At 35.7% G+C, this 15,212-nt stretch overlaps 1 protein-coding gene across 1 annotated transcript in view; it reads left to right on the forward strand.

Annotated features, from left to right (window-relative positions):
* The first annotated feature begins 937 nt into the window (after positions 1-937).
* Positions 938-15,212, forward strand: part of LOC141343894 (cullin-1-like) — a 24,296-nt gene continuing 10,021 nt past the window's right edge. Inside the window, exons 1-10 of the mRNA XM_073848561.1 lie at positions 938-1,129; positions 4,925-5,217; positions 5,298-5,475; positions 9,225-9,392; positions 9,490-9,540; positions 10,632-10,722; positions 10,837-11,000; positions 12,558-12,720; positions 12,816-12,946; positions 13,046-13,153. Coding sequence (XP_073704662.1) covers positions 5,078-5,217; positions 5,298-5,475; positions 9,225-9,392; positions 9,490-9,540; positions 10,632-10,722; positions 10,837-11,000; positions 12,558-12,720; positions 12,816-12,946; positions 13,046-13,153 — 1,194 coding nt within the window. The 5' untranslated portion in view covers positions 938-1,129; positions 4,925-5,077. The remainder of the gene's footprint in view (positions 1,130-4,924; positions 5,218-5,297; positions 5,476-9,224; positions 9,393-9,489; positions 9,541-10,631; positions 10,723-10,836; positions 11,001-12,557; positions 12,721-12,815; positions 12,947-13,045; positions 13,154-15,212) is intronic.

Genomic DNA, 15,212 nt, shown 5'->3' on the forward strand with positions numbered 1-15,212 from the left:
GACCAGCATAAACCAGCAAATGACCAGCATAAACCAGCAAAGGGCCAGCATAAACCAGCAAAGGACCAGCATAAAACAGCAAAGGGCCAGCATAAACCAGCAAAGGACCAGCATAAACCAGCAAAGGGCCAGCATAAACCAGCAAAGGACCAGCATAAACCAGCAAAGGGCCAGCATAAACCAGCAAAGGACCAGCATAAACCAGCAAAGGGCCAGCATAAACCAGCAAAGGACCAACATTAACCAGCAAAGGGCCAGCATTAAGCAGCAAAGGGCCAGCATTAACCAGCAAAGGACCAGCATTAACCAGCAAAGGACCAGCATAAACCAGCAAAGGACCAGCATAAACCAGCAAAGGGCCAGCATTAACCAGCAAAGGACCAGTATAAACCAGCAAAGGGCCAGCATAAACCAGCAAAGGACCAGCATAAACCAGTAAAGGGCCAGCATAAACCAGCAAAGGGCCAGCATTAACCAGCAAAGGGCCAGCATAAACCAGTAAAGGGCCAGCATAAACCAGCAAAGGGCCAGCATAAACCAGCAAAGGACCAACATTAACCAGTAAAGGGCCAGCATTAACCAGCAAAGGGCCAGCATTAACCAGCAAAGGACCAGCATAAACCAGCAAAGGGCCAGCATAAACCAGCATCCCATCACGAAAACATAGCTAACCAGCATATGCTTTTTTTTCAACAGGGTTGTGTGTTATTATTAAAAGAGTTATTTTGTCGTCGTGCACTGAATTACGTCCGGTGACATTTGACTTAATGTCAAACTTTCAAAATCCATAATCAGTTATTCACATAATTACTAATTCATGAAATGATTCATTACTCACATAACTCGTATGACAAAACTGGGGCGGAACCTTCGACTACATTCAATGTTTTCCCGGCGACGCGCTTGCTGACGGAGTTTGACTCTGTTTCCGGGGGGACCGTGTTTCCGTGAGCACGCGCTGACGGAGTTTTTCTGTGTTCGTTCTTTCGGCGTCGCTCTTTTTTATTTTATTAGTCGAAAATAAAGATCGCCACACGCGTGTGTGATATATAAAACGGAATATTGTTAATCAAGATCCGGAGCGGTGTTGGAGATACATGTTTACGTGTGTCGTTCTTTCTGGATGATGGTAAGAGCGCGAGATTAGCGGTTAGCTTTAGCTTTAATCCTGAACACAAACAGTTATTAGCAATAATCAGTATATTATCATCATAGGTACTACTGCATTATGTACTTCTTTTCTTCAGACGTGTATTAACGGACCTCTACGTGTTTTGCAGAGTATCTCTGATGTGTTTTGAGTTGAGGCCTCATCAGTCAGATTATATTTACATGAAGCACATCATTAAGCAACTTGTACATTCTCTGTGTGGTATTTTTGGATGGAGGAAGTGACTGTAGCTGAAAACTTTAACACAATCGTAATTGGTAGCTAATGAATCACCCTTTATTGGCTCTGCTGACACGGTTGTACATACTGAACTGCGAGCCACCCGATAAAGCTGCATCGCTCACTTTGTGAGAAATGAAGCTAGTTGTACAGTTTGGACATTTCGCCCACGTACATTGTAGACAGGCTCTCATGAACATCATGAAGGGATGGTCAGTCAAATGAGAAGATTGTTAGAGCTCAGCAGAGATCATCAGACATCTGGAGAGAGGTCAGAGATGAGAAATCAGATTGAGTTTAGCAGTGAAGTGCAGCACTAGTTTCAACCATCCTTTATATATTTATGTCTGTATATCTGTATTATATATACAGGTATGTGCAAAAAAATTAGAATATCGAGGGAAAGTCCATTTATTTCAATAATTTGTTTCAAATAGTGAAACTTGTATGTTATATTAGTTCACTACACACAAAGTGACATATTTCAAGCCTTTATTTGTTTAAATTTTATGATTATGGCCAGTATTTCACAAAATTAGAATATTTCATCTGACCAGTAAAAAGGATCTTAAACCCTTGTTGGCCTTCTGAAAAGTGTGTTAATGTACTGTATTATGTCCTCAGTACTTTGTTGGGCCTCCTTTTGCACTAGTTACGGCATCAAGGCGGCGTGGCATGGAGGCGATCAGTCTTTGACACAGTTGAGGTGTTCTGGTAGCCCAAGTTGCTTTGATATTGGCCTTCAGCTCGTCTGCATTTCGGGGTCTCTGTTCCCTCAACCTCCTTTTGACAGTACCCCATAGATTTTCAATGGGGTTTAATCAGGCGAGTTTGCCGGCCAAACAAGTACAGTTATTCCATGGCTATTAAACCAGGTACTGGTAGTTTTGGCTTTGTGGGCAGGTGCCAAATCCTGCTGAAAAAAAAAATCATCTCCAAGAAGCTTGTCGGCAACAGGAAGCAAGAAGTGCTCTAAGATTTTCTGGTAGACACCTGCGTTGTCTTTTATCAAGTCCACAGTCAATGGTGCCACACCAGCAGATGACATGGCTCCCCAAACCATCACTGACTGGAAACTTCACACTGGAATTTAAGCAGCTTGACTTTTGTGCCTCTCCGTTCTTCCTCCAGACTCTGGGACCTTGATTTCCAAATTAAATGCAAAATTTGCTTTCATCTGAAAACAGGACTTTGGACCACTGGGCAACAGACCAGTACTTTTTCTCCTTAGCCCAGCACAGACACTCTTGACATTGGTTTTGGTTTTGATGCATAATCAAGCTTTTTTGGAGATGATCTTTTTTTTTTTTCAGCAGGATTTGGCATCTGCCCACAAAGCCAAAACTACCAGTAGCTGGTTTAATAGCCATGGAATAACTGTACTTGTTTGGCCGGCAAACCTGCCTGACTAAACCCCATTGAAAATCTATGGGGTATTGTCAAAAGGAAGATGAGGGAACAGAGACCATGAAATGCAGACGAGCTCTAGGCCAATATCAAAGCAACTTGGGCTACCAGAACACCTCAACTGTGTCAAAGGCTGATCGCCTCCATGCCACACCGCCTTGATGCTGGAATTAGTGCAAAAGGAGGCCCAACACAGTACTGAGGACATAATACAGTACATTAACACTCTTTTCAGAAGGCCAACATGTGTTTAAGATCCTTTTTTTATTGGTCACATGAAATATTTTAATTTTGTGAAATACTGGATTTTTTTTGTCCTTAATCCATAATCATCAAAATAAAAATAAATAAATAAATAAATAAAGGCTTGAAATATTTCACTTTGTGTGTAGTGAACTAATATAACATACAAGTTTCACTTTTTGAAACAAATTATTGAAATAAATGGACTTCCGCTCGATATTCAAATTTTTTGGCACATACCTGTACGTTACCAGTAGCAGGGTTGGACACACTTCTCTTTTTTTTTCCCCATTCTCTCTTTTTTTTTTTTTTTTTTTTTTTTAAATCATACTTAGACCTTTGCTTAATTAGAGAGAAAAATGACAAATTCCTGTATTTTGATCAAATAAAAGAAACTTTGGTCAGAATACGAGACCTTTATTCCAACCTTTAGCAAAAGTTATTGAAATTATTTCCAGTTCATGAAAGATACCTTATTTTATCTATAAAAGACAAATTAATATATAATAATACAATACATTTTAATATATAAATGCTACATGACTAAATGTAACTGTAAATATATGGTAAGTTAATATAAATAATATTATAAAATAAAAATACACTACTAAAATATACACTACTAGACAAATGTTTTTGAACAGTAAGGGATTTAATGTTTTTTAAGAATTATCTTCTGCTCACCAAGCCTGCATTTATTTAATTTAAAATAGAGCTAAAGCAGTAATATTAATTTTACTACTTAAAATAGCTATTTTTTATTTGAATATATATTTCAAAATGGAATTTATTGCTGTGATCAAAGCTTCAGTGTCACATGATACTTCAGAAATCATTTGAATACGCTGATTAACTGTTCAAGAAGTATTTATTATTATTATCAATATTAAAAACAGTTAAGTGATTTTTTCAGAATTCTTTGATGAATAGAAAGATAGAAAGAAATAATAGAAATTAATACTTTTATTTAGCAAGGATGCTTAAATTGATCAAAAGTGATGACAAAGACATTTATAAACCTGAACAATTCTACTCAACTGTTTATTAATAATAAATAATAATATTTTTTTTTTGAGCAGCAAATCAGAATATTAGAATGATTTCTGATAGATCATGTGACTGGAGTAATGATGCTATGATGAAATTACAGGAATAAATTCCATTTTAAAAATATATTCAAATTAAAAACAGTTTAAATAGTAAAAATATTTCTGAGTTTGCTGTACTTTAGATCAAATAAACACAGGCTTGGTTAATCTTAAAAAAACATTAAAATTCTTAATGTTCAAAAACTTTTGACTGGTAGTGTATATTATAAAATATAAAACAATCTATATAATAATAATCTATTATATATTATATCTAATATTTTATTTGATCTGTAATAGATAAAAATTTAAAAATAAAAAATCTATTATAATAGGATAATTGTATTATCTGTTATTTAATATGTTTTTGCTACCAAATCTGTAATTCATTAGAGTGGAAATGAAAATGAATATCAGGTCTGAGTCCGGATGTTCTGCTGTCCCACATGTGTGCTGTTCTGTCTGAGTAGATCACTCTAAGTCATGATCTAATGGCAGAATGCTGTTAGTTTGCTTGGTTACTGCGGCTCAGAGCTCCTAGCGGAATATTTTCTGTTCCTTGAGTTGTTGCCATGGATACAAGAAGGGAACCCCAGGATATAATGAACAGTAGATTCCATACAAGGAATGTTTATCCCAGGAAAAACTACTGCTGCTGTCTTTCTGAGCATCTGATTCCTGTTAGTTTTCTGTCATGAATGGACGCAGACTACACTTAAGAGGCGCTTTTGCTCAGATATTTTTAGTCCTACATGATTTCAACAGACCATGTATCTCTTTTTCTTGTTCCTCCCAGGTTTCTTTCCTTTCTGTCGCTGTTCGCTGAGGGTCGCCCACCTCGTCCTCTCTCACTGCTTGACCCTATGGAGGAGTAGCTCTTGAGTGACAGGCACAAGAACCAATCAAACGTCAGGAGGAGCGTCAGACGCGCAGCGGCAGGACCGAGAGGATGTCGTCTAACCGGACCCAGACCCCTCACGGTCTGAAGCAGATCGGGCTGGACCAGATCTGGGATGATCTGCGGGCGGGAATCCAGCAGGTGTACACCCGCCAGAGCATGGCCAAGTCACGCTACATGGAGCTCTACACGTATCCTCTATTGCAGTTTCATTCATAATTTAAAAAAAATCATCCACTATCTGTTGTGTCCTTAACTTCCTGATTTTCAGTCATGTGTATAATTATTGCACTAGTGTGCATCAGTCGAATCAGGCCCGCGGTGCAGGTGCCCCCCCGTCCAAACCTTCGAAGAAAACCCCCACACCTGGAGGAGCTCAGTTTGTGGGGCTGGAACTCTACAAGAGATTGAAGGAATTTCTGAAGAATTACCTTACAAACTTACTAAAGGTACATTATGAAAAAGTTTTTTGACCTTGCTATTTAAAACTTTGGGGTCAGTACAATTTATCAGTTTTAATGTTTTTGAAAGTCTCTTATGCTGACCAAGGATTAAAAATGCAGTAAAAATGGTAATATTGTGAAATATTTTTACCATTTAAAATAAGAGATTTTTAGTGTGTAATTTTATTCTTGTGATGCAAAGCTGAAATTTCAGCATCATTACTTCAGTCTTCAGTGTCACATGATCCTTCAAAAACCATTCAAATATGAAATCATATCATTTAAAAAAAAATTGTAACATTATAAATGTGTATTTTGCTCAATTTAATGCACCCTTGTGGGATAGAAATATTAATTAATAATTTTGTTAAAAATAATTCTTCTCCCAAGCTTTTGGATATAAAAATATTGCCATTTTTCCATTTTTTTTTTAATCAAACCAATACAGTCTTGGTCAGAATAGCAGACTTATCAAAACATTCAAATACAAGGCAAAAAGTTGTTGCAATGATTTTCTGTTCATGAAAGATAATTATTTAATCTATTTTATCTATAGTAGACAAATTATTGGTAATATTAATAAAATTGTAATATATATTAAATATAAAACTTGTACTGTAGTAGACCTTAGGAAAAATTAAATGGCACTTCATCAAAAATAATTAGTAACATTGGACTATTATTGTAGTTTGTATTAATATTTAGAATTCAGTTTTAGTTAATTTAATGCATCATATTAAACTAAATAAAAAAGTGAAATGTTGTTTGGGCATGTAGCTGAAATTTGAAATAAAAATCTTTTTAAATCTATTCACCAAACTCATATTTGTTTACTGATTTGCTTAGTGTTTCTGAATATGTCCTTTAGGATCCATTGTTTTACCCATTGAATAACTAGAGTCAAATTCACAGTATTTAGCCCAAAAGATTCAGTTATGGCACCATTCACTGGGTGGATTTGTTTAAAACACAGTTGTTCATATCTAAAATGAGTCTATATTATTATTATAGACTATATTAAAGCTCAATGAAAGTTGTCTACAAAAATTCTCCAAATCTTTTACAGGGTGGCCGCGGATCCTTAAAAAGTCTTACCTAAAATAAGGCCTTTAAATGTCTTAATTTGTCTTAAATCTAAATCCAAGGGTCTTAATTTTTTAATCTTAATTTTAGAGGGAATTTCTACATCATTAAAATGTTTTTTTTACACTTTGAAAAGGAAAAGTTTATCTTTTTGAGGAGAATCTACTGCGCAGGTTCTAAATCTGTTCTGTTGCTAGACACGCGCTTGCTTGACAACGCCTCAGTGTTGCCAGATTTAGCGGGTTTCCACCCAATTGGAATTTTGATGATTTGGGCGGGATTTACGTCGTGTTTGGGCTGGAACCTGCCAGTCAGATCTGGCAACCCTGACCCCAGCGCTGCATTTCTCTGGATTATGTGGATTTATGCCGCGTTGTGTTGCCAACTTGGCGACTTTGTCGCTAGATTTAGCGACTTTTCAGACCCCCTTAGCGACTTTTTTTCGAAAAAGCGCCTAGCGACAAATCTAGCGACCTCTTGGACAAACCTTATTTAGTTCATGAGACTCTGTGGCACTGCCGCGCGAGCGCGAAGTAGTGCTTTCCCAGAGCACGAACGCTCTACCTCTCTCTCTCTATGTGAGTCTGCTCTGTTCAGTGAATGGCAGAGAAGCAGCACTTTCAGATTAAAAAAAAGATATTCTGATGCTTCTAACTCTATTTTACATGCAAGTATAGCCGAAATCACAGCACAGCCATTGTCCTAATTGTATGTGTATTTGATTTCAGTAAACAATGTCGTGATTATGAATCACGATTTTAGTGTAGATAAATATCTTCGAGAGCTGGTTATGTAGTCCTAATGGGCCTCGTTTCAGTCACTATTTCATATTTACCCCGTTGTCTGACAAAAGAAACCGTAAAATATATCAAATATCTATGAAATATATAAATGAAAACAGTTTTATTGAATTTGCCTGCATTAAATAGCAGTATGTGAGCACTGAGATGCAAGACAATATGACGTACTGATGTCATGAATATGCTAATGAGCGTATGACGTCATTTAGCGACATTGGTGACTTTAGCTATGTTTCATTGAAAAAAGTTGGCAACACCAGGCAACCCGTTACTCGTGTTTTTCCAACCTTCTACCCGTGAAAGTGCACTGGAACGGCAGTCAAACTCGTGACTTCCCACTCGTGAGCTCGTACTAGATCGATGTACTCCCAGTTCCGAGTTCTGACGTGACATAGCCCGCGAAACCCTGTCAGCACCTTTGGGTGCGGTGTTTGTGCAAGTTTTACACAGTGAAAAAATAGACTTTATGACTATATAACGTTGCGAACAAATTAATAATACATGCGCTCAGGCAGTTTGGGGTGACTTGCCTGGAACGTGAGTCGAGATTTGAAGTCGTGATTTACGAGCTCGAAAACCTGCCTGGAACGCAGCAATAGTCAGCGTAGTCTCGAGACAAGGCAAGGAAATATGGGTAAATGTAAATTTAGCGACAAATGGCTTGAAAATTTCAGTTTCTCGTGGTGGCTGAAAGCTGTGCCGCAAGATGACAGCGAGGCTTACTGTGCAGTTTGCTGTAAACGTTTTAAATTGGGTACAATGGGGATCAAAGCACTGGAGTCTCATATGCAGAGCGGGAAACACGTAGCTTTTGCTACAGCCCGCCAACGTCAGCCTCAAATCAATGACTTTTGCACCGCCACCGCTAACGGAGCATAAAACAGCAGAACTTAGAAAAATGGCATAATGGGTGTCTGAGAGTGAGTGAGTATTGTGTGTGTGTGAGTGAGAAAGTAAGTGTATTGTGTAGTACTGTGCAGTGAGTAAGAATATTGTATTGTGTGTGTTTGTGAGAGAAAGTATTGTATGTAAGTAGGGATGCACCGATCCGTATCGGCCGATCACTTGCGCGTTTTGTCAGTAAAGCCGGTTCTGTAATCAGCGGTAAATGCCATCAGGTGAGTGATTTCACGTTGAGCCGTATATACTACACACAGCCGTTGTTCACTGACGAGCTGCGCACATTCACACTGATAATGAACATTGATTTGCGCAGCTCGTCGGTGAACAACGGCTGTGTGTAGTATATACGGCTCAACGTGAAATCACTCACCTGATGGCATTTACCGCTGATTACAGAACCGGCTTTACTGACAAAACGCGCAAGCATGATCGGCCAATTCGTATCGGTGCATCCCTATATGTAAGTGTGAGAGTATTGTGAGTGAGAGAGTATTGTGTGAGTGTATGTTTGAGTGAGAGTATTGTCAAGTGCATCAAGCAGCATAAGTGAGCTTACATTTCAAGTGTTTGTGCATTCACATTGTACATTGGATTCAAAGTGTGTGAGTGCCTTGACATTGTCATGGAATAGAAATTAATTTCTTCTTCTGGAATAGTGTTTTTTGTTGAATATTCCCAAGAACAATCAGTTAAATAAAATAATAATTTAAAATATCCTCATAGTTTTGTGCTTGACTTTTGAGGGAATTTCAATTTGGTCTTAAATTTTGTTTGAAAATGGTATTAAAAAGTCTTAAAATGTCTTAAATTTAACTTGGCAAAACCTGTAGACACCCTGTTTTAAGAGACACTAAAAGTTGTTTTTGTCCTGAATAGAACAACTAAGTAGATGATTTGTGAACAAGCTGTAGACCAGTTACAAAAACTTTAAACTCCCAGTGAACAGATTTATTTGACTGTTTTCCTCAGGATGGAGAGGATCTGATGGACGAGAGTGTTCTGAAGTTCTACACACAGCAGTGGGAGGATTACAGGTTCTCCAGTAAAGTGCTCAACGGGATCTGTGCTTACCTCAACCGCCACTGGGTGCGCCGGGAGTGTGACGAGGGCCGGAAAGGGATCTATGAGATCTACTCTGTAAGCCTTTCCTGCTTTTCTTTTGCATTACACCACAATTTCAGTTCATAAACAGTTCCTTATTTTTGAGTCTTATTGCTTATGTGTGTTTTTCCAGCTTGCTCTTGTGACGTGGAGGGAATGTTTGTTTCGGCCTTTGAATAAGCAGGTAAGATTGGAAACAAGAAATACCAAACATGCAAGCCATTGATTGTATGGTTTGTTAGGAGAATATTTGGTTAATGTGCAACTATTTGAAATTCTGGAATCTGAGGGTGCAAAAAAATCTAAATTTGGAGAAAATCACCTTTACGGCGTGACACTGCAGTTGGAAAATTAAGTAATAGGAATCACCTTACTTACCCAGCTGATTGATTACATTGATAATTGCAAACACTTTTTGTATTACAAGTTTTCTAATAAGTTTACTAATAGGTTTAAATATGCAAATGAGGCATTATTTAATGAAATATGTGCTAATTTGCATACATTTCTAGAACAAAAATTTAAACACTGGATGAAGTCAGTTTCCAAATTTTTTTTTTTTTGACATATTAGAGTCAAGTGATTTTACATTGGGAATTTGGACTTCATTTTGGAATTTCATTTTGTCACTCCATAATTCAGAAAAAAAACTTAGAACAGACAGAGAACAATATATTTTTAAATTTTTGAGGGGGATTTAAATGCTTTATAAATTTAAGCAAATTATATATGAACAAATCCATCTGTGAAAACCTAGGTGTGTGTAACTGTTACTAGGTTGGAGAATTAATGGGCGAAAAAACTCATTTTGAGAAAACCGCCTTTAAAACATGTATTGTAATTGAAATCTATTGAGACAAGTAGATAAAGTGCTATAAAAGAAACACTTTACAGTGTCTTTTGGATGTTTTCTTTCCACTAGTTTGAAAAAAAAAAAAAAAACACTTTGAAAAACCCAAAAGCCTAAAATCTCAAACTTGACGGAATAAAAAAAATTGTGTTTTTGCCTGCAGTGTCTCCCCTTAAAGTTTTTTAAAAGTTCTTAGCAAAGCATATTACTAATCAAAAATTAAATTTGATATATTTAGTAAATAGTAGTAAATTTTTGTAAAAATTTGTAACAATATCTTCATGGAACATTACATAATATCCTAATGATTTTTGGCATAAAAAAAATAAAAACAATTTGGTTATTGCTTCAAATATACCTGTGCTACTTAAGACTAGTTTTGTGGTCCAGGGTCACAGTCTTTTTTTTGGTACTTGTGTTCTTAGGTCACAAATGCAGTATTGAAGCTGATCGAGAAGGAGAGGAACGGAGAAACCATCAACACTAGACTCATCAGTGGAGTGGTCCAGTCCTATGGTGCGGTGGCATTTACATCATGATGGATTTCAATACTTGTTTGTTTGAGTCTGTGATACATGATGTTTAGAAGCAGTGCAATTGCTCAGAAATGTTTCTCTCCATCTCTCGTAGTTGAGTTGGGTCTCAATGAGGACGATGCCTTTGCTAAGGGACCGACTCTGTCTGTCTACAAGGAATACTTTGAGACTCAGTTCTTGGCAGACACTGAACGGTTTTACACGAGGGAAAGTACAGAGTTCCTGCAACAGAATCCTGTTACTGAGTACATGAAGAAGGTGAGGCCAAAATAGCAGGACTTAAACAAAAAAGTAAATCAAAGCTTGTGCACTTTAATAAAAGTGTGGGTGTTGGTTTTTTTACTGTTGCAGTCTGTCAGTCATATAATGGCAGTCAATGGGAACCACAGCTTTGAGAGTCAAAAAAAAAAACATACACAGACAAAACCAAATTAAACCCTGTGGCTCATGACGATATATTGAGGTCTTAAGACACAACGATTGGTCTGTGCAAAAACTGAACAGTATTTATATAATTTTTCACCTCTGATCCACCGCAACGTTCAGCTGTATGGAGCGCATTTACAACAGCCGGTGCGTGACGTGTCAACATGATCTGGCAATGTAGTTGGGGAAAAGTCAACACTCCCAGATGAGTTTGCACAAAGAAATGTAATCTTTTAGTTTTTAATCAGTTGCCAGAATCAGGATAAGCACAAGTAATTACCATTTTGAGAGACCAGTGTGCACTATGTAAACAATGAGTGTAGTATACGCACAACAGATCGCTTCCAGATGTGAATCAGAGGTAAATTAAGACCTCAATGTATCATCACGAGTCGCAGGGTGTAATTTGGTTTTGTCTGTGTATGTTTTTTTTATTCCTAAAGATTTGGTAACCATTGACTGTCATTATATGACTGACAGACTGCAACGGTTTAAGTTAAAAATCTTGGTTTGTGTTCTACTGAAGAAACAAAGTCACCTACGTCTTGGGTGCCCTGGGGATAAGCAGATAAACTATCCCTTTAATAATGTTTTGGTAAAATATTTTATAGGTAAATATTACTGTTATTATTATGTAACGATAGTAGTACATAACAAATATAATTCTTCATTGTAATCATTTAGTTTGAAGCAGGATAGAGCATCAAGGTCATTTTTATTGCTTTTTATATCTTCTTTCTTTCATTGGCTCTTTGGTCCAAATCATTGTTGGTTTGATTTAAAAAAAAAAAAAAAAAAAAAAAAAAAATATATATATATATATATATATATATATATATATATATATATATATAAAATATTTGTTTTTATAAAAACTTGTATGTAGAATACTCTACTGTTGAACAGTTTTTATTTTATTTTTTATACTTTTATGTAGCAGGGATTTATTAATCAAAGGTGACAGTAAAGACATTCCTTATGTTACAAAATTATTTTCAATTAAATGCTGTTGTTTTGAACTCTGTATTAATCAACAATGATGATAAGAAATGTTTCTTAAGCAGCAAATCAGCATATTAGAATGATTTCTGAATGATCGTGTGACACTGAAAAATGGAGTACTGATACTGAAAATTCAGCTTTGGATCACAGAAATAAATTACATTTTAAAATATACTCAAATAGAAAACAGTTATTTAAAATTGTAATAATATTTCACAATATTACTGTCTTTACTGTATTATTGATCAAATAGATCGTAAGAGCGTAAGAGACTTCAGAAACCTTAATAAATCTTACGGAACCAAGCTTGTTGAACGGTAGTGTCATGAAAAGTCAATTTATAATTTTATTTACCTGTATCATCCGTGATCTGTGTGTGTTTTGCAGGCTGAGGCACGTTTGCTGGAGGAGCAGAGGAGAGTGCAGGTCTACCTCCATGAGAGCACGCAGGATGAGCTGGCCAGGAAGTGTGAGCAGGTTCTCATCGAGAAGCACTTGGAGATCTTCCACACGGAGTTCCAGAACCTTCTGGACGCAGACAAGAATGAAGGTGTGGACCACTGTGAAAACTGAATGTCTATTCATCTTTATAGGAGTCCTTCAGATTGAAATCTTAACCATTATTTATTCTTTCTCTCTATGTAGATCTTGGTCGCATGTACAATCTTGTGTCACGGATCACCGATGGATTGGGAGAACTAAAGAAACTTCTGGAAACGCACATTTATAATCAAGGCTTGGCAGCCATTGAAAAATGTGGAGAGGCTGCACTCAATGTAAGTTTGTTTGGTTTGCGTTGTACATCATGATATCTTTGAATCTAATCTTTCTGACAATACATATTTTACTACTATAAATTCTTTTTTTTCTTATAGGACCCCAAAATGTACGTTCAGACCATTTTGGACGTCCACAAGAAGTACAATGCCCTGGTGATGTCAGCATTCAACAATGATGCTGGTTTTGTGGCTGCTCTCGACAAGGTATGACTATCTTTTCTGTTGTGTTTAGTCAAGATTGAATTACTTTCAGTATTTTTCCTGTTTAACCTGACTGTATGTCTGTGTGCCTGTATATTCATTCTTGTTCACTCACAGATGGCTTTTTAGGATTATTTACGACGATTATTATTGTATGAAGCATAAAAACATTTTTGAAAAGTTTTTTTTTAAATTAGAATTAATTGACTTATTATTATTAGTTATTGTAGTTAACTAAAACTGATATTGAAACTAAAAACTTAATTTAAAACTGAAATTAATATTTTTGTTACTTGAAATAGAATAAACGTTAACAAAAAAATCTCATTTAATTTAGTTTAACTTGTACTAAAATAACAAGCTATTAAAAATTAGTGGTGGGCCGTTATCGGCATTAACGTGCTGCGTTAACGTGAAACTCTTATCGTGCGATAAAAACAATATCGCCGTTAATCTATTCTCAAATTTGGGTCGGGAGCTGGGTCTAAACTACGCAAGCTATGATGACTTTCACCTTGATAGTTTAACGCGGATGTATACCAAAGACTGTAGAATATGGTCGCGCGTTTACGTCTCCTCCGCCAAAACACAGACGGGATCGCGTCGTCCTCCATTCATAAAAACCGAATCTACTATAGCGAAATGCCATGTAAATTCGTCGTTTTTTGGATTCATAAATCAAATGTTGGTCTGTCACTTAATTCAAATCGCGATATGGACTAGTGTATGTGAAAACTGAAATGCAAAAAGACCGTTTTAATATGAATCTGAAATGTTCCGTTTGCCTAGCTGCATTGCGGAGACGAGCTTTTACTACACGCATACTGAAACACACGTGACGCTCCCGGTAATTTTTGGCATTTTCATCTCACATGAACAGATAAACTCAATCTCCCAAACTGCTGTGAGTGTCACTTTTAACGTTACTAGCATCATATCATACTGTATACACAGAAACTTCATGGCAACCTGTCAAAATAAAAGTACGGTGTAACATGTAATGGGTTGGGTAGGTGTTGACATTAAAAAAACACAATCTAATAGGTAGAAAAAATAATTTCATTGTTAGTTAGTAAACACAAGTACATCTAATTGAACATAATTTATTTTCATCAACAAATTATCATAGAACAGCTTTATGAGCTTTATGATCCATTCTCAAAGACTTACTTTTAGTCATTATTTGGGTAGCACACATATTCTGAATGCCTTCAGCAGAATTCAAATTAGCCATTTTAATCTAGATTAATCTAGATTAATTCCAAGATTTAATCTAGATTAATCTAGATTAAAAAAATTAATCTATGCCCACCCCTATTAAAAATGAATAAAAAATACTATAGACATAAAAAAGCTACTAAATAATCACAAAAAGAAAACAAAATCACTTATACTGAAATTAAAACCATTAAAAATCTTTTCATTACTTGAAATCGTAATAATCTTAATCTTAAATACAATTTCCCATTTTAATAGTTTGAATTTATGTATTAAAATAACTAAAATGAATGGAAGTTAATACTATATAAACAAAAAAACCTAAATAATCAAAAAAATGCACAACAAAATCAATAATGCTTTAACTAAAGAAAACAACTGGATTAAAATATTAATTTAAATGATATTATATACTGCATTAACACCATTTAAATTTTAAGGGCTAAAATAACCAATTTTTTTATTATAACTAAAACTAATAAATAAAATGGAATTAAAAAGTTTATAGATATTAATGAGATAATAACAACAAAACTACGAAAACTTTCAAATAAAAATGTAATCTAATTCAGAGTAATTATAATAGTATAATTTTCTTTTGATATGCAGAAGATTAGCCTAGAACTACGTTATATAATATTTTCTTATTACAGTAATGTGTGACCCTGGACCACAAAAAGAAATTTTGCAAATTTCATACTGTAAATATATCAAAAATTAATGCAATGCTAAGAACTTCATTTGGACAACTTTAAAGGCAATTTTCTCAATATTTAGATTTTTTTGCACCCTCAGATTCCAGATTTTTTTTTTTTTGTTGTTGTTGCTGTATCTCGGTAGCCTG

Source organism: Garra rufa, chromosome 10, assembly GCF_049309525.1.
Source record: "Garra rufa chromosome 10, GarRuf1.0, whole genome shotgun sequence".
Taxonomy (NCBI): Eukaryota; Metazoa; Chordata; class Actinopteri; order Cypriniformes; family Cyprinidae; genus Garra; species Garra rufa.